The sequence below is a fragment of the Molothrus aeneus genome, chromosome 12 (genome assembly GCF_037042795.1).
Source record: "Molothrus aeneus isolate 106 chromosome 12, BPBGC_Maene_1.0, whole genome shotgun sequence".
NCBI lineage: Eukaryota > Metazoa > Chordata > Aves > Passeriformes > Icteridae > Molothrus > Molothrus aeneus.
Genome location: NC_089657.1, coordinates 5,590,785 through 5,611,328, shown reverse-complemented (window position 1 = coordinate 5,611,328; position 20,544 = coordinate 5,590,785). Strand labels below are relative to the sequence as shown.

The window sequence follows — 20,544 nt, the reverse complement described above, 5'->3', positions numbered from 1 at the left end:
GTCCATAAATGCAGAAATATGAGTTTATTGACTTCAGGTTGTGCTATGGCTGAAGAGTTGGACATTTTCTTATTGTGTGGGAGTAATATGTAAAGTAATTTCTTCTTTAGGAGAAGAAGAAATTCTGAGTGAATTACTGAGATCCTGAGGGATGATTTTGTCTGAATCCAGCAGCACTCACCTTCCAGTCTGACCACCAGAGGTACTTTCAGCTCGAGCTCTTGGCAGGCTTTGGTGATACCATTGGCTATGATGGCACAGTTCACAATCCCACCAAATATGTTCACAAGGATTGCTTCAACCTGTAGGAAAGAAACCAAGGAGGAATTGAGTGGGGTCATGTTTATGTTTTGCCTTTGTGTTTTTAAATAAACACAGCTAAAAGATCCAAACCAGGATACCAATTCCTCTCTGTCAGGCAGATCCTGTTTTATGGAAGGTACAAGCTTCACCTCTGCACTCAGAGAACTTGAGTCTGAGTCTATTATTGCTCCAGTGTACAGAAGTGATTAATTGTCTTGGTCTAGTCTGGCATGGTAATTAATGTCATAATTAAAGTATTTACAAAAAAAAAAAAGGGAATTTCTACTTATAAATATAAATAAAAAGATCTTATACAAGCAGTAGTTTGATTATTTTTAAAATGTATTGAACAATCATCAGAGGTTGGAGCTCAGAAAACACAGGGCATGAATGTGTGATGTACATGCAATGAAATATTCATGTGGACACTTCACAAAACAATCTGGATCTTCACTTCATCACAAGCACGACAGAGGAAAAGGTAATAAACTTGCCCTGACTTGATAAAGAGGAGTAAAAATCCCTTCTAATTAACAAGAAGAGGCATGTAATGAAGAGCATTCATTACAACAGGTTAACTGATAACCTCAAAAAACTGCTATTCATCAGTTTCTGGAAACTGCAATTTCTCCACCCAATTCACAATTAACTTGCCCTTCACAACATACAAGACATTAATACACAAAAGATATTAATATGATTTCTTTCCACTTGGTAAGGCAGCAGAACACGAATCCAAGGCCATTTTCCAGGCTCCCAAGCATGCCTTAGCACCTTGAGGACACCCAGGGGATGCAGCCCTGCTGCTCCTCATCCACCCTGGGGCTAACCCACAACATTTGGGGTGCTCCACAAGAAGCTCCACTGGGTGTCACAAACAAGCTCTGCCAGAACTCTGTTGACTCAAAACCTGAGAGGATAAAGAAGGGATTAGGTGTGAAGGAATGAAATATCAGTGCATTGCACTGGTGCAGGATGTCAGCTGCAATTACCTCAACTCACTGCACCACAGGAAGGGACTCAGCCTGCCCAGCTCCAGCCAGCCAGGCTCATACCAGCACCAGGAAAACTCCCTGAGGCCACCCACGTTTATAGCTCTGCACAATCAGATTTTGCATCTCTCCACAGACAAAATGTGACAATTCACTCCTGGGATGTGCACTCACACAGAGCTCAGCACTGGTAGCAATATTGCCATCCACAGTACAACAGGAAAACACAACATCCCAGCAAATGCTTTACTTCCCATAAGACAGGGACACCTTTCACTAGACCAGGCTGATCAAAAGATGATCCAGAGCATTTTGAGTTCATGGAGCCTGTGTATGGCTCATGGCATGCCTTCCTCATCCCAGGCAGAGCAGAGGCACCAGAAGGAAATTTATAACCCAGTCAAACAAGAATATACAATTTAATTGATTTTATAACTCTTCCTTATACTCACATTAAATGCATGCATTTACCAGTTAAGGGTTTTGTGGATTTTCAGTTGGTGATGCCATTGCAGTCATTTATTTCACCTTTGTGTTACAAAATCCTCAACTCTGCAGAAGCTACAAGAGTAAAACCATAGAAGGCCCCTTCTCTGCCTTTTTCCCACTGCTTGTGCACACACAAACATTCCTGGTGTCAGCAAGTAAAACCTAAGAGGAAAAACAGAGCCATTCCAACTCTTATCCCATTAACCCTTATGGCAGAGATGTCTCTGTGCAAAACCCTTTGGTGTCAGAGCACCCTGGTGATGGATTCTAACAGTGGGACACGCCACAGACAGCACTCCACCCTTCCAATACATCCTCCTAATTCAGGGACATTGCAGCAGACATGTGACAGATCAACTTAACCAAGTGTGTTTACATTAGTAGAGATCAGGAGGAGGATTTTATGCCCACTACAGATATTTTAATTCCTAGCGCAGACTTTTTCATTTAGGGATCTGCTTTTCAGCTTTCAAGCTGAATTCTAATCATGTCTTCTAATCCATTGGCAGCAAGAGGAAAAAAAAAAAGAAGGAAATTAGATGCAGCTTGGATAATTGATGTTTGTGTACTTGGCTTTAATAAAAATACACTGTTAAATTAGAGAGGAGTCTAAAAGGATTCAATCAATAAGAAACTGAATCAGGTAGGGAATTCGATCTTGGGTTTTATCCTAATCTTCCAAATAAGCCAGAAGATCAGTTCCAATGATGCTGAGATTCACTTTAACTCTGCTGAAATCTGTGAACATTGTTTATATATGCTTCTGTAGCCTGACTAGATCCTGCATTTCCAGCTGAAAGAACTTTAGCATTCAGACACAGTGGATGGATGAAGGGGTTTTCAGTGTTTCATGTGCACAGAGAATGCACTGTGTCTGTATTACTTAAGTCTGTGAGAAAAATAAACCTCCTGTAGCATATCAGAACCATTATATACCCACATGCTCAGCATCTAATGCCTGTGGACTGTTAGACATATCAAGGACAGGGCAAACTGCCTGCATGCAAGACAGGTTACTAAATAGCATCATTATTCTAATAACCATTTTTACCTTCCAGAATGACTTATGTTTTTTTGTATTCCAGCAACATTGCTAAGGAAACAAAAGGTAGTAGCATATCCATGGGTCAAGACTTTTTAATGCAGCAAAACAACTGACAGATGTGAAATCCCCACAAAATGTACTTGCAACTGATTATGGATTCCTCTGGAGAAATAAGGGAACCCACAATGGCATGGAAACATCAGCACCAGTGTTGGTAAAAGCCCACAGTCTCCTAGGCCTCAGCACCAATGCTGGGAAGCCAAAGGAATGGAAACTGAGTGCTGCACTATCACTGTTTTCATGTTAGATTTGGTGTTAAATCCTGGCAAATACTGGGATAGCCATTAATCCCACAGCTCCTAAGTGCTGTATGAACAGCTATGCAGACTCAGAGAGTATTTTCTCTATAGATGAAAGTAGATATATTTATGGATAGCTATACCTATGTAAAATCCATGTCACTTTGTTACTAAAACTTAATAGTGAATACTTAATAGTTAACTTAATAGTTTTAATTTCCAGTCACTTTTTGGTAAAGCCAACCTTGACAAAGCCTGCAATTCTGCTTTGAATGTTTGGCACCAACAAAAGCCCCACACTGCAAATAAATGTAACTGTGTACTAACCAAAGTATTGGTGTTAGGAGATGACTGCTAGAACTTTATTGGATCACCAACATCATCCACAGGGCTCCCAGGTTCCACAAAACTAAGAGCATTTTAGGTAGCACAGAAGCAGCTTTAGCATAGCTGGCTGCTCTCTAAAATCAAATCGAGTGTGTGTGCATTTACTATATTCTCTTCTTATTATTTTCTCTAGAAATGTTCCCAGCTTTAACGTAATGTAGGCTGAGATGTGATCATCACACACTTAGGGATGAACAGAGGCAGCACCATAAAGCATTCCCCCTCTCCACAGCCCACCTATAAATCCATACTGGGGCTGTCTGCTGACCTTCTGAGCCTCACCAACCACACCAGCCCTGCATGCAGCAACAGAGAGGACAAAAGCTTCACACTGGCAAGCTGCTGTTCCTATTTCCCATTTTTGCTGTCACCACAGAACAAGAACAACAGGTGTAGGATTACACTGTGCAGCACCAACAGGTCCTTCCTACAAGGCAAACTCTGAACCTCACATAAAGCAGACATCCCAACACAGATGAGGTTTCATCAGCACTGGGAGATGACCTAAACATGGGCAGCCCCATAAAGAAGATGTCCTGCTCTCCTCCCCAGCACCCAAACATCCCCTCTCCTGTGTCTAATTTCTGCTCATGTCCTTTTGAGAACCTTTTTCACAATCCTCCCCACATTACCTCATCTGCTGACACCAAAGACCTGCAACAGTTTCCAGTTATTCAGTGTCCTTTGCATGCCTTGAGACTTTGTACACATCTCCTCACACAGATGCATGAACATCCACAGAGTGAATATAAATATTACAAAATATTATATTTATCAATGCAATCTCTGAGCTTGCTGGAAATTGTGACTTTGAAGTTCAATCCATGCATTTTAGATGAAAATAAACTATTCAGCAACTGTCAGTAAAACTACATCTGCAGCACATTAAAAGCTGCACTAGCTAAGAACGTGCTCATGGTTTGTCTCTTGAAGCCTGAAAAAAAACATCTTTTATTTTAAGCAAACTGAATTAATTTATTGACCCCTCCTAACTCTTTCATCACCTGTAAGTGTATCCAGAGATTGTATTAGTAAGGTTTCCTTCTCCAGGATGCCACAGGACACATCTGTGTGGAGGACAGTGGCTTTGCATGGTACAGCTGGCAAACATGGTCCTGCCTGGAGGCTCCCAGCATTTTCTAAGGTTAAAACATGCATTGCATCTCCCAGTCTTACTGGTCAGCACAGTCATATTTTGTGTCTACAAAAGCACTTTCTTTCACCAAATGAAGTCATTAAATTGCCAGGAAATGAGTAAGAAAAGCAAGTTGGCAGCTCACTGCCAGGCATTTGTTTCTTCCCTCGTCCCTCCAACAGAACAAACAGCAGAAGGATGATATCAGATCACTCAAACATGTCCCAGACTGGGGATGCTCACACTGCTGGGTGCTGGCACACAAGCAATGAAGATCCAGATGTATTCCCAGCCCAGGGAGGGGGAGGAAAGGTGCTGTCACCTACAGCTGGAGCCAGACACCCAGTACTGCAAATCCAGAAGCCTGACAATCACTGTCATGTAAAACTTTCATATTCCCATTCTGATTTTCAGAGATGTTTTATACCTGAATCCCAGGAAATCCCAGTTAAAAGAAGGGCATTGCCTTTTAAGAGGTAAATAGCAACATTAAAAAAAAAAACAAAAAAACAACAAACCACTGGGATACATAGTTCTTCACTTTGAGCCTAATGTAGTGCATTTAATCCTTCCTACTAGTCCACTGGTGTTTAATATTCATTCATTCATAGTTTACCAAACTTGTTTCAATGTGAAAGAAGTAGATTGTATTCAATTCTCAATACAAAGTAATAAAATGCCCACAGTTGTGTCTTCACTCTTTATCCTTCTGCTCCAACAGATAAATACATTTTTATGTATCTCTGTATTATTACAGCTTGGACCACAGGTCAAATGTAACTTTTTATTATTTGGTTTTCAAATATTACTCTAATCCTCTATCTTTTTATATCAGAGAACATTTATGGTTCATTTGAAAATAAAGATTAAGCTTTCTTTATCTGAGCAGTATGAAAGATTTACAAACACAAAAACATTTCCTTAAAACATCCACTAGAGGACAGTGCAATTCAATGTGGGAAAGGGAAATAAAAATTTCTTTGGGGAGGAGAGCAGGGTTATTTTTTCTACTTAAAGCCAAACGATATGATTTAACTTTATAGTAAATATGCAGAATCTCATTCTGCCTCTTTGGGATGAAACTTTGAAAGTCTGAAAGTGATAAGTGTAAGAAGGTTGAATCAACAAACAGCAAAGCAGGAAAGCTTGCAGTCAGGTGAAGAAATACTGACACAATGCAGTTTTGAATGTCTTGCACTACTCTAAAACAGGTCAAGGTTTATAATTCACTGGCGATGCACCTGTTGCCCTGGCAGGAAAGGAACTCCAAAACACAATTCAGATTTTTCTGTCTGGGGCACCCCAACTACTAGGTAAGAAAAGCAGATTAAGGATTTTGCCTAAAGCTAGTTTTTGGTCTGTATTCAACAGGTTCTTGAGCAATGTAAATCTCACTGAAAGCAAACACCTGGTTCTGCCACATCCACTGTTGTATGTGGAGCCCCATTCTTGGATGGCAGATGAGAGGGCAGTGCCTGGCTGGCACTGGGGGAAGCCTTTTTGAAATGCATCTCCTTTAGTGCTGTGCTAAGAGTCCCAAATTCCACATTTTTGCAAAGTCAAAGCTTTGTAGGTTCAGTTTCTGGCGTGCTGAAACAGCCACCTACAGTTTTCAGTCCTTTCTGCTTACAGCAAATCCAGGATCTAGAACAGGACATGAATTTATTGGCTTTTGCTGGTTTGAAAACAATTCAGCAACAATCCTCTGCTACCTGAGCAGACTCCAGGGTGTGGCCGTTCCTTGGGGTATGAAAACCAGGCAGGTCAGGAGGGTTTGGAGCAGGGAGAGCTCTGGTGCTCTGCAATACCAAAGATACCCCCCAGAATGGACCACCAGGAACATCCCTGCTGTGGGATTTTGTCTCAATTCTCTGTAGCACTGACACAAAAATAAAAATTAAGGGATCAGAGCTCATTAATGGAATGAGATGAAATGATGAGTGGCAAATTACACATCAGAGTACCACAGTGGAAACAGTCCCCAGAGACTCTCTTTCATTTCATTGCCCAGCTCCAAGTAGTGCATGTTTTGGAAACAGAAATATTCCAATTCCATCCACACAGCTTCCTTCAAATTCCAAAATATCATGGCAGGAACCTCCATTTCAATGAATTTCAGGGTGAAGTCTCACACCAAGCCTGTTTTGGGAAGGTTTCCTCACCTGCAGGACACACACTCTGCCCCGCTGAGCCCTGGCACAATCACATCCATCACAATAATCCATCATATCCCTTGGTCTGGGACCAACTTGAGGTGAATTTAGGAAGCTGCAAACCATCCCCTGCCTCCTGTGCCTGTGTTCCCACCTGGCCAGACCTCAGTCAGGTCCTGCCCAGAAGCCACATCCCCCCCAGGTTAATGCAGAGCAGAGCTAATTAATGTTCTTCCACTGATAGGAAGCACAACCAGTCCCTAATATAATCCTTATTTATGATAATAAGGGTAAAGAATAAAGAGAAGGAAAATAAAAGGTTGAGACCACAAAGTACCATTCTGAAGTATACTTGAGAATAAAGACAATGGCCTTTAGTATTGTTTTGGGGACATAATGCAGCAGGCAGTTGATAGAAAAATTGCATTTTTGGTGCAAATATGGCAGGATACCTTTTCTACCAGATCATGGGTATTTGGAATAAATTTGTTCTGACTCTCATTTAAATATCTGAATTCAATGTGATGAACCCCTAGATGAACAGAGCAGACTTCAGAACAATCCAGGGAAGACAACTACTTAGACAACCACATTGCAAGACTGAAATAAGCACACATTGCCAGCTCATGTGTGTCAGATGAGAGCACAGTATTTCAGATTGCCTTTAAATTCCTCTTTGTGCACCCAGAACTAAGGGCAGCTGCATGTTTGGACCTGATTTGGGGCATATTAATCCAGCAGAACCAAGAGGCACACACACCACCCCTCTTAGGCACAAGTAGTGCACACTGGTCATTAAATACTCAGGGAACTCCTATTGACTGCTCCATATTAGCATGGTAAGTTATAGACACCCTCCAAAGCCACTCATCCAAGGCAGTTTATACAGCAGCATGACTGCAAGTAGTTCCTCCACAACAGCAAAGTCTATAAAAATTGATCCAATATTTGCTGAATTTTGCCTCTGCACTTCAGATTAATTTCTCAGAGGCACATCATACACTTTCTCTAATGTTTTCACTGCCTGAAGTTTCAATTAGATTTTTGCTAAGCAATAATCAGCTTTCTGAAAAATAATGCAGCATTATTGAAGCATGTGACACAGGAGGTAGCAAGGTGTCCCTGTTATTCCAACATGTTCTGCCCTGGGGTGCCTTTGCACAGTTTCATCATCCTTTAAGGGGTGTTAAAGTCAAAAAGGTCAGACAAGTTTAAATGATTTGAACTAACTGAAATATTCCTCAAAAGAGGGAGCACCTGGAGAGCATGGACATATAGATATATATGATGGATATATGGATATAATGGACATCATGGATAAATGATAAAATGGAGCTGGTGCAGGACACAATCCACAGGGTGGGCTGCTGCCAGATGAGTTTTTCAAAGGGTAAGTCACACTGGATGGTGTGCTGTGGTGTGTGGCACAAACCTGGCAAATTAGCAAAGCCAGTGCTGTTAAATGGCACAATCACAAATCTCCACAATGAGGCCTGACTGAACAGAACTGCTGATTTGATCACTTTCTGTACAAGTCTTTCTGTTGAATTCAACAGCCAGTTAAAAATGAATGTGTTATTGGTTTGGAGACATCTCAAGGTGTTCCTCCTTTCTTCCTTCTGGTTTGACTTTCTCCTAAATCCAGCTAGAATGTGCCTTGCTCCAAACAGAGAGTTGCTTCATAATTCAGGCAAGGAAAACACCAAAACCAAATCACCAAAAAACCAAAGCCCCAGTAAGATCTGAAATCTTGATGTGAATAATATTTGAGGTCCACTAGTAAAATTTATTTCCTGAAACAGAAAGTCACCAGAACCTATCTTTATTTTCTCTTTAGAAATAGCCTTAGAAATACAAATACTATGTTTATTTAGAGTATCAAAGTACTAAGTAAAAGTGCTCATCACATGGGAGAAGAGAGATGAAGAACAGTTATCCTTGTGCTCTAGAAAGACTTGGGATCTTCCTTTTTGTCACCTGAGAAACATCCTTGACTTCTACTCCCCATGCAGAAGAGAATGAAATGCTATAGAAGCTACTATCTAGGTCAGGCTGCATTTCTTACTGAGACAATGGAAACTTTCAAAAAGGAATTCTGTACTTCAAGAAGCTTAATTAAAGTACAAAAATGCATTGTCATGGGTACTGAACTGCACATACACATCTGAAATCTCCAAATAATTAAAACACGTTCTTTTACAGTAACATTGTAGTCATCAAAAACGGGAATTGCTGTCCTCATTAGGTTCCAAATTACTACCACATAAAAATCAGCTCACTTTTAACATGTAGTAAACCAAAGCAGAACTAGTAAAACTCAGAAAGGTACTTAGAAGAGTGATAAAGACACTGGGCAGGCTTTGTATTCAGAACATTCTAAATAAACCACAAGTTTCCATTTTAGCAGAGGAAACAGAAGGAGGATTCAGAGCCAAGCCTGCAAATAGCAAGGGAAAAAGGGAACCAGGTGCAATCATTTTGTACCTGCCTCCAGGTAGTTTTATTTCTTAGTCCTTAATTGTTGAAATGAGACAGGGAAGGTACAAAAGGGGTCCTTTTACTGTTGTTTTCAGACACAGCATACAGCCATAGTTAGAAATGCTGCCACAGGATATTGGTTATGTCAAAAGCTTACACGAGTTGAGAATATACAGCAACAAATTCCTGGAAAGAAAACAACCAAAAACTTGTAAATACAAGAGTATCAAAGATCGCTAGGAAGCATCTTCAGACACTTGTCCTCTTCTTGAGTTCCTCTTTACCTGCCTCTGGCTGCTGCTGGAGAAAACAGATCAGATCAAGACAGGTCCAAAGCTTACTCAATGCAGTTGCATTCTTCCAGTAAAGCACAGCTTACATTTCTTTAATATATCTATGCAACCCTTTTCCAAATTAAATCACAAAATAGTTGGTGCCTGAGTCATATGTTCCTTTATCATTTTCACTGATTACAAAACTGTCTGATCTCAGCAGTTACCACATAGCATCAGGATCGTGGCACTGGACTAGTGATTTGTGATTTTGATTACTCCTCCTTTTATTTTAATACAATTAATTCCTTGCTCTTTCCTATCCATTTGAGGATCAGATACCCATCAGAAGGTGGGAACAGAAATTAATGCCTATGATCTTGTCCACATGTGGAACAAGCTTAAGAAGAGCTTTTGTGCTCTCTTCCTCTTGCTTCATCCAGCCTCTGGTGCTCAGCCAGAGAGGGAAGAGCTTGTTCCTGGGACAAGCTCTGGATGGAACATAGCCCAAGTAGAATTAGGAAATTCTCCTCCCACCTTGCTAAACTGAGCCTGGAACATTCCCTGCCCACCCAGCAGCTCAGGCTTTTCCCAGTGGTCACCAGCAGGACTCACTGCCACCTCAACATCAGGGAGAATTTTTGTTCCAGAAATGCCTCTTCCAAAGGCTGGCATTACATTTAAAGACATTCAGCTCTGGACAGGACTGCTGAAAGACAAAGAATGATCTTCATCTTCCACAAGGTTTATATAAAGGAATTTAACTAAAAAAAAAAAGAAGTGCCACTTTAAAAATTAATGACCTGTAATAACATCCCCACAAATAGGATGCTAAGCTAAGAACTGGATTATTGCAAAATGGGATGACTCAGGAGTTGACAAAGGGGTTCTACATACTTTTTTGGACTATATTGCTACTTGCAAAATCATAAAATGCAGCTTAACATTTTTTCCTTATAGCAAAGGGGAAAAGATTGGCCTGAATCATTGACAAGTAAAAATCAGTGATGTCACTTCAGTCTTCCTAATAATTTAATCTACTGTCTTCATCTTTACTAAACTTTTTCCACCTATTTTCTGTTTTAAGAAGGGAATCACCTTCAGAGAAATAATTATTCGATAATAATCTCCCATCCACTTTTCACAAGTTTATCAAAGTATCTTGTAATAAAACCAGAGCTGAATGTTTTAGCCACAAACCCAAAGTGATATAATCAGCAAATCTGAACTGTGAAAGAAGTTATAGAGCTACATTAAGAAACAGATGGAGTGAGCCTAAAACAATCACAGATAAGCCAGCATAAAGGAACTTAACTTTAGATTAATCAAGGTTGAAACGCTCAAGGCAACCATGGGAAGCCAGGCACATAAAATTAACAGGAGACACATGTAAATCACAAGCTGCTTCTTATATCTCACCCCAGTTCTGTACAGAACAACACATGGAATTGTAGGTGTCCCTTGCTTTACAAGTGATTTTGCACGCTGGTCAGGGAAAATATCTATCTCAAAAAATGGCTCTCCTAGACTTGTTAACTTCAATGAAAATTGGGAAAAGCTTAGGATTTAAAACTCCCACATTAAATTGCCAAAAAATGTCAGAACAAGCCTCAAATGTATGCTCTCATAACACTTGAAACTAAGCATGATGAAAACAAACAAATAGCCAGCACATTCTCAGTTATACAACCAACCACATTTCACACAGCCAAAAGCTGTCACTTGGCTTCAGTAGCACCTTTTCTAAATTCAGATTTTCTGCTGGGTATCAGCAACTTAAACACAATTCCTCGGTGTAGGATTCCAAAGATACAAAGAGGCAAGTCACCAATAAAAATTAATTCAGAACCTTAATACAGTGCAAAATTCAATGGCAATATTTAATGCTAAGCACACAAGTCCAGGAGTGTCTCATACCTTTTAATCACAAAATCAGATAAGCAAGTACATCCAAAGCAGATTACTTATTCAACTATTTGAGAGCATAAAAGTAAAGTTGCACATTTATATCTTCACATGGCGACTTTTTTTTTTTTTCATTTCCTCCTGGATGATTCACAAAAAGGAAAAATTCCCATTATTAGAATATATTATTAGAATATATTTCCTCACCTGAGAAACATGCCTTGTTTTCCAATACACACAGTACCAAGACAAACTTATGATCTGGGCTAAGCTGTAGAAGTGAACTGAAAATCCATATTTCAAAAGAAAACAATGGAAATGGTTACAACCAAGGAAATTATTGCAGGCAGACACAGTTTAATGCATGCATTGCATGTACTTTTTGTTAATTACTTTTTAAGCACTTACGCAGTAGTGGCTAAAGAGGAATTACATAAAAGGGAGATTACATAAAACCATTTCCAAGTGGGTGTTTCATGCTGAGCCACAGTCTGTAATAGCAGTGCTGATTAACCAGGACAGCCTTGGCTTCATTTCCAAGGCCTTTAATGGCCCAGCAGAATCTTATTCATGGAATGGCTTGGGTTGGAAGGGAGCTTGAAGGGGATCTCATTCCAGCCCCCCTGCCATGGGCAGGGACACCTGCCACTGTCCCAGGGTGCTCCCAGCCCTGTCCAACCTGGCCTTGGACATTTCCAGGGATCCAGGGGCAGCCACAGCTTCTCTGGGCACCTGTGCCAGGGTCTTGCCACCCTCACCGGGAACAAGTTATTTCTTCTGTCTGATCTCAAAGCACCATCTCTCAGTTTGAAGCCATGCCCTGTGTCCTGTCCCTCCATCCCTTGTCCCAGGTCCCTCTCCAGCTCTCTTGGAGCCCCTTTGGGCACTGGAAGGTGCTCTGAGATCTCCCTGGAGCCTCCTCCTCTCCAGGCTGAACAACCCTCATTCTCTCAGCCTGTCTTTACAGCAGGGATGCTCCAGCACTCAGATCCTCTTTGTGGCCCTCCTCTGGACTTTCCCACCTTTTCTTTTTTTAAGCACCAACAGCACAGATTCCTGCCTAGATTCTGTCTGGCCAGGAGATGACTGAACTGCTTTGCTATGAGTCCCTGTTCCAGATGTCCCTTTTTGCATGGAACACATCACAAATGCATTTGTGTGAGATGTCAGCCCAAAGAGTTCTACCACACTCTGACAAACCAACACACAGTCAAGGAACTTGAACTGAAAAAGCATTTCCTGAATTTGTTATTTGATTTGATAAAGCCATCTCCCAATGAAGTGTGGACACACTACAAACCTCAAGCTGAGCACTCTTCAAAGCCAAGATGCCCTGCAGCACTCTCGACAGCTCTCACCTCAGTGACACCTTCGAGTGTTTACACAGAGCAAACAAAAGGACTCTGCTTTACTTCTGCCTAATTAAAATGTTTTAAAAGAATTTAATTATAAAATGCCAAACTACACAAATGCAAAGATCTTTCCTACAGAGAATTAGTGATGAATTGAATGATTTTTTTTCAATCAAACTGTTGGCAAGCGGTGTGGGTTTCCTGTTTGTAAACAACCGTATGAATGCTAAACATATTTATTCACAACTTGACACGAAATACAGCTCTGTAATTAATCATTTCCCTATCTAAGTCAGAAAAAATAAACCCCCAAACTTGTACCCCCTCTTATTATGAAATAGTCAGCTACACATAAATGAATAATTATCTGAATTATCAACTATCTACAGATGTGCAGCTCTTTTCAGCCCAGACAATGGCATTCCCCTGATGCAAACTGCTAATCCCACACACATTCTCTTATGCTTTGTTTAAAGTGAGAAAATCTCCTTACTTATTAAATACACTCAATCATGGGCTATTAAAGCTATTGTTTCAGGTTATCTATTAATTGCAGGCTCCTCTGTCTATATTCACTGCTAAGATGCCACCCCTCTTATAAATTGAAAAATGCCTGCCTGAGTGGCTAAAATGTTAAAGGCCATGGGTTAAGACTAATTCTGAAAAATGAGGTAACTCTTAAGCTGTGAAAAGTTGTCACTGGAATTAACTGCTTGAAATCCTGTCTTATTTCAAGAGGCTGAGTTTCAGATATAAAAAATACTCAGTAGAACTTATTTAATTTCAGGCTTAAATAATTTGCAAGAATATTTTGTTTTCTATAGCAACAAGATGTTTAGATCTGTAAGGCTGTATGATTGCACTCCCTGTAAGACCAGACTTTAATCTTCTCGAATGCCAACAATTAGCAGTCAATATGAAGACAGAGGAAACCATATTGCTCATGGGAAAAGACTAAATTCTTTGTGGGAATATTATATTAATCCAAAATAGATCAGAAATGTAATCTGCTGCTTGAATAGGGTTCTGAAGGTAATGGCAGCATTTGTATGCTTTTTTTCACCACTTTAATAGGGAAAAATAAATGTACAAGGTCTTTACAAGCTCAATGCATTCAAATAGAATAAAAGTAATATGCAGTCATAGTGACCAAGTGACATCTGTGACAGACAAAAAACTGCAGGTAAAATAAAAACCAAAAAGCTACAACACACACAATGCAGGACATGGAAGATGTGCTAAGACCTAGACTAGAACAGTATGATGCCTCCTGCTCTTGAAAGATCTTTTTCATCATATTGAACCTGGAACTAACAAAGCACCACATTTCTTACAAACTTAATGTGAGATTGCTCCAGAAATTTAATACAGTAACTTAAGAATCAATGATTTTGTTTAGATACCTGTAAGTCATGTACAGCATTGCCTTGGTGTGATGAGAAGTGGGAAAGGTGGAGAAACAATTTAGCTTTATAATCCATGAAATCAACAAGAATGATTCTTGAATAACAACAGATAATAAAACATTCATTATCAAAGTTTCACTTTGTTGTTTGTCTTCAGTGTCTGCAGCTGACAGATACACTCATTTATAATCCTCTGCCAGTTGCAAACTGGCAAACGCTTTTGAATTAGTCCCTTGACTTGAGCCTACAAATGTAATTGTTTCCACAAACAACTGGGCAATGTTTCAAGACTTTGCTTCAAGACACCCAAAAAGTCCCATATCGTACCTAACAGAAAAACCAGCAGCCTGTTCCTTGGCATTTCCTGGAATGCTGGTTCTGTTCAGAATTAAACACAACCTGGATGAAAAATTTAAGAAGTATCACAAGTAATGTATCAAGAAAACCTCTCTGCCTAGTTCTAATTTTGATCCAAATTAGAAGCATCTCTGAATGTCCAAGGACCCTCATTAAGTAGTCAAAAAAAAATTGTGTGTGTTTAAATCTGCTCTACTGTATGTAATTCACCAGGAACACTTTAAACAGAGTAAAAGCTGCTGTTCACATCAATGAAGAAAAATGGTCTCCTCAGTTTTGTTACAAAACTAAGAGTGAAACACAACTTAAACTGCATAAAGAAAAATTTATACTTAAACAGAAAAAAATTAACAAATTAAAGCCAAGGTAAAAGGTACAGTGATTACTGCATTTCTCCTTTCATTTGGGACTATTCTGATCATATGGGATTAAATAGATTGTTCACAAAATCTTCTGAGAGCACATGATCAAAGCTATCTCAGAAACACAATGATTACCAGTCACAACTCCAGGAAACACATGGCTGCAGACAAAATTGATGTAAATCAGAAATGAGAAGCACAGGAGAAATGTGATGGATCCTTGTTGCAACAGTCAGTACATCTCTCATAATACATACATAAATACTTTATAGTCAATATTTCTTTTTTTTTTTCAACCAGACTACAAACCCCCAAATATTTGATTAACAGTATATCAAGAGGCCTTGGAATTCAGAATAAAAGAATTAACTGTGTCAGCAAATTATGGCCCCTCATGCATTATGACTGAAATGCACAAGCATTTGTACAGGTCCCTTTGCAAGAGGTTGCCAAAGGAGTAACTCAATGTGGAAGAAAGAGCTTTGCCAGAGATGAAGAACAAGACAAGCTGGATTTGGAAAGCAAAGTGCAAAATGGAAAGGGTCAGTTTTCACTTTGGCAGGTATGTACCAGTGAATATCTAAATTGCCAAGGCAAGCCCAAGGACAATGACAGTGTCAATGACAGTTGACTGTCACCAGGATGTTTGGATTCTTGGTCTAAATACTTACACCTCACACTGGCCACTGTTTTCTGCACTAACTCACAAAGAGCCCCCATTCAATGTCATGACCTCAGTTATTTTCTGGCCTGGACTTCAAGTTTCTATAAAATCTTCCTTCCTGCAAAACAACCATGGTTCAGTTAATCACCATCATAGCCAGCCTCTATTATTACCTGCTAGGCTTTGATTACCAGGACTTCAGCAAATCCAATATCCCTGATTTTCTCTTATGGCTGCAGCTGTGAAAATGACTTCTGGAGAACACTGGAACTGGCAGAAAATGCCAAAGTGGTTCTACACTGAGAGCTTGCTGCTCTCCCTCTGGTATAACATTCACACACAAGTTACAAAGCCTGAAATAATTGTCTACTCTCCAGGCCTTGAAATCAAAACCCAGCAAGTCCTTCTTGTGTCTGCCCAAGGCCTTCCACCCCACCCAACACTGAGGAATTACAACTCTACCTCATGCCCCACATTTTTGATTTGACAAATGAACTTCACCCATGCAATGGCAGAGCTGTGAATGCTCACAGTAAATAATGCTTCATGTGAGGAACCAACTAGAATTCTTTCCAACATTTTACAGCCAAGCAAACAAGACTTACTTATTGTTAAATCCTCAGTCAGGATCTACATTTAGCTACAGCTATTGGTAGGCAGGACAAACTATTTTAAAGCACAGAGTAATGCAATAGTTTGTCCTGCTGAATGTGGATGCCACCAGGATGTTTGGGTTTTTACTTCACTCACTGAAGTGAGCTATTTTCAGGCCTTCCCATCTATGGCAAGCATTTGTAAGCATTCTTCTAAAAGCATGTTGGTCCATTCAAAAAAAAGTCAAAAAAAATGCACGGACACTGTTCAACATTGCACACAGCTGCAAATGGTAAAGACTTAGATGTGTACAAACCCTCAAAGAAACAAAACCCATTGTATTGATTTCTGGATAGGTATTTTGGTTTCCCAATTATGAAAAAACTACAGGTAGCAGTTTTCAGTATAATGTGATGCTGCAGTTGTCGCCTGTTTCTCATTAATTTTTCATTCCTACAAGAAAAAGTCTTTCCTGGGAGCACTAAGTGTCAGTGCAAGTCTGTTTCATTCACTTTTCAACACCAGACACGTATTTATTCCTAAGTTTTCAATTCCATTGCATAGCTTGCTATGCAACTTGCACACATCAACCCCAGCAGCAGACAGCTTTTCACCAAAAACTTGTAACTTGACATATACCTTGTCTTGCCTTAGGCTTAAATTGATTAATTCATCTTTCACTTGAGGTAAAGTCCCCCATTTAAAATGTTTTAGTAGGAAAAGGCAGATTTTACAAACTGAACCAGAAAAAGGACTTTCAGCATCTTTGTCACACTTTCAAATTTGATGGTATGCACAGCCGTTAAGGAAGTCTTTACCTTAATTTTGCTGTTGCTATCTACAAGTTTCTGCTTTCCAGATACTCCTTCCTGTGCAAAATATGAGGGCTGCAAAGAAATGGTTGTCTCACTCTTTTCTCCTCTTAGAATTCAATTTAAGTCTCACATTCTCAGATTTTTGGAAAGAAAATGGAGTCAGAGGAGCTACTCAGAATATCAAAAACTCACTTAAGAAACTCATTTTAATACAGCACTGAGTGGAACACCACAGAATAACTTGTGACAGGAGACAGCTAATACTTCAGAAGGTAACAACATACTACAGCAGGTTAGCTATGGAAAAGCTTTCAGGAATATAAGTGGTCTCTGCCTAAACTAATGATGAAGATTGAGAATTTCTTCTAAAAAAGACATATGCTAATTCAAACACAGAACTCTGACCTCAAGGCAGGGATTTTTGGTCAAATGTTTGTGGGAAGTCAGACTAGATGATCTTAAAGGTCTTTTCTAATCTTCCAATCTGTCTCAAGGAGCACATAACAGATTTGGGGTTGTATAACCTTCATGTACAATGTTTTTCACATATTATGGACATGAATTTGTTTTAACTCTAGAGTAACAGGGCAGCTGATCATCAGAATATCCATCAGCTGCTCCCTTGACAGCTCATTTTGATGGTAGGACACAAGATAAGAGCAGGGAAAAGAAATTAAGAATATATGGAAAGCTGTGCTGAACGAGCAAAGAGAGGAAGAACCTCTTGCCCCAACTGTTTTGCTCATGAATTTGCTCAGTTTTGTAACCCTTATAAAGATGAGCTGATTTTCATCTGACATTTCCCCTTTAATAGCATAAACACTCCTCATGAGCAGAATTTGGGACAAAGAGCACATAAATCAGTGCATCTGGCAGGTTGATGGAAAGAATCATTTCCAGGTTAGACTGCAAATGTGCATCCACTTTTCCAGGTGTCACTGTTCTCTGTCCTGCAGCTGAAGGCAAGGAATTGTGAACAGCAGCAGGACTGCCAGCTTGATTTTCACTTGTATTTGAGGCACACAGGCCACTTTGAGCCCTCTTCATCCACACAGCAAAGCTGACTTGCAGCAAATGAAATGCTACATCAAGTTGTTCTGTGAAGAACTGCTGAGAATAACACTGCTGAGCACTTAAATCAAGGAAAGGTACATCCTTTGGCAGGGAAACAAGACACAGGGATGTACCTACCATGTGCCTGAACAGGGGAAGAGGCTGCAGAACAAAGGGTTTTAATGGAGGCCACACCACCTCCTTTAAAAATGAAAACAATGTTAGAAGCTCCATTACATGGCCAGTTCTCTGACCACCCAGCTGTACACACCCTACAGTCACATTTCTACAACTGTAGTTATCCTGATGTTAGGAATTTTACAGTCGAATTAATGAAAAAAATAAAAGCACCCTCAGCAGTAAAAATTCAAAACAATTATCAATCCAGTAAATTAATAATATTAGTGACTGTCCACCTACAATGACATATAATAGAAGGACTGCTACTAAACCATTCAAACCATATATTTTAGAAGTCTGTATAATCCTTCCTCTCTCCCACTCCTCAAATATTTATTTTCCATACAATAATGACCTCAGTATTCAAGGCAGCCTTTGAAGATTAATGACCAGTGGAGGTTAATGGTCCTCAGCTATTCTTCAAACCATCAACTCCTCCCAGCCAGTCATTAATCCACAAGAAATGCCTTAATGCTTCACTTATTACTGCTAAAGCATCAAGCCTGTAAATTTTCAGGGCATTAAATCTCCAAAAGTAACCTTTTTCTCTTCACAGACCTCTATTTCTACCAAGCAGACAGATGAGATGAAAGTGACTTCGTTTTGCAGGGATTCTCCTCAACTCTACAAAAGAATAGCATTTATTTGTGTTTATTTGCATCTATTTGTTTTGAGCACTAAAAAAATAACATCTCCTTTCCTGTCAAAATATGGATACCAAACCTCCTTCAGCCAGCATGTCTCTGATACCTCCATAAACAGCTGTTCTCCCTCAGCTCAGCCCAGCAGGGACCACGGTGGAGGACGTGGCATTGCACAACTCAGGCTACACAGCCTGGTTTCTAACACAAAAAAACCCACTTTTTCTCGGCCTCTGGCTGTTGGGTAACTTGGGAGAGTATTGCCACCTCCAGAGAACGTCTCCCTTTCATTCTTTACCTGTTTGGGTTAAACTGCATAAGGAAAGGAAGAGTTCTACTGTAGGATGAGGATGGAGAGACCTCGATTTCAGCCCAGGTTTCTATTCCATATTTCAGCATAAGCAATCACAACAAAACTCTCCCAAGAGCCTGTCAAATTCAGCATTCCCCTGTACATAATTTTGTACACTGAAGTGGTACATGAAAAATCAAGGAATCACAGAATGCTTTGGTCTGGAGGGACTTGAAAGCTCAGCTAGTGAACCATGGGCAGGGACACCTTCCACTACCCCAGGGTGCTCCAAGCCTGTCCAGCCTGGCCTTGGGCACTTCCAGGGATCCAGGGGCAGCCCCAGCTTCTCTGGGCACCCTGTGCCAGGGCCTCAGCACCCTCACAACAATCACAACTCATCACCTTTCCTCCACACCATTTATTAGTCTTTTAAAATGTCATGCCAAATTATTTGCTTTATTGTTCCTGGATGTCAACAGAATAAGCCATCAAAAATGGCAAAGAAAATCAAGTCTTTCTTTAAATTGTGATACCATCAATCACACAATCTATATCCATTCAGAATCAATTACACAAAAGTATCTAATTTAGACACATTTGATCTAGGCAGCCCCTCAATCATCTAAAGGGTAGCCTTTCTTCACCCTTTTCTTTCCCTTTCTTTTATTCTTTTAAATGGACAGCAAGTTTTACATTCTTTCCTTATTGTAATGCTCTAGCTAATAAAATGTGTTTTACAAAAGTGCTCACAACTCTGATGTTCACAAGAAAATGAAAAATTCTTTGTAGGATTCAGTGTCATATGACAAACACAGCAAGATTTCATTATTCCTCAATCATTTTCTTTAAGGAAAACACCACACCACAACAGAGTCAGAAAAATGTTGACACTAAATTTAGAAAAAGACTAGACATAATATCAGACTATTATCATGCTCATTTATATTGGCACTCAACGAGCATTAGTTGTGAAGGCAGCAGGGCTGGCTGTCAAATGTGAGCAAATTGACAAGCTATTAGAGTGCCAACTGGAGGGATTCAATTAGAATATTTACTCCAGCACCAGCAAAGCCTTGCTTTTAAGATAAGGCAGAAATGTGGTGTGTGTTGACTGGGAAATAAAGATAGAAAATTAACAGGCATAGACAGAAACGTATCACTTCCTTTCTGCTATAAAAGCTACAAACAAAGAGATTAGCTTGAAAATATTAACTCTAAAAAAGGTAATATCCAACAAAAATCAAAGGAAAACAGTGTGGGCGAGTCTGTGTCATGGTTCTGTCCCAGAGACTGACAAGCTCTGTCTCCTCCAGGCTACTTTGGGATCCCAGTCTTGGAATCAGCCTTGGACACTGATGCTTTGACACTGA

The 20,544-nt window shown here is 39.9% G+C and overlaps 1 protein-coding gene across 1 annotated transcript in view; it reads right to left on the bottom strand.

The window, feature by feature from the left end:
- Positions 1-20,544, bottom strand: part of SUCLG2 (succinate-CoA ligase GDP-forming subunit beta) — a 107,174-nt gene that overhangs the window by 8,955 nt on the left and 77,675 nt on the right. Inside the window, exon 10 of the mRNA XM_066557974.1 lies at positions 182-302. Within this exon, the coding sequence (XP_066414071.1) occupies positions 182-302 (121 nt within the window). The remainder of the gene's footprint in view (positions 1-181; positions 303-20,544) is intronic.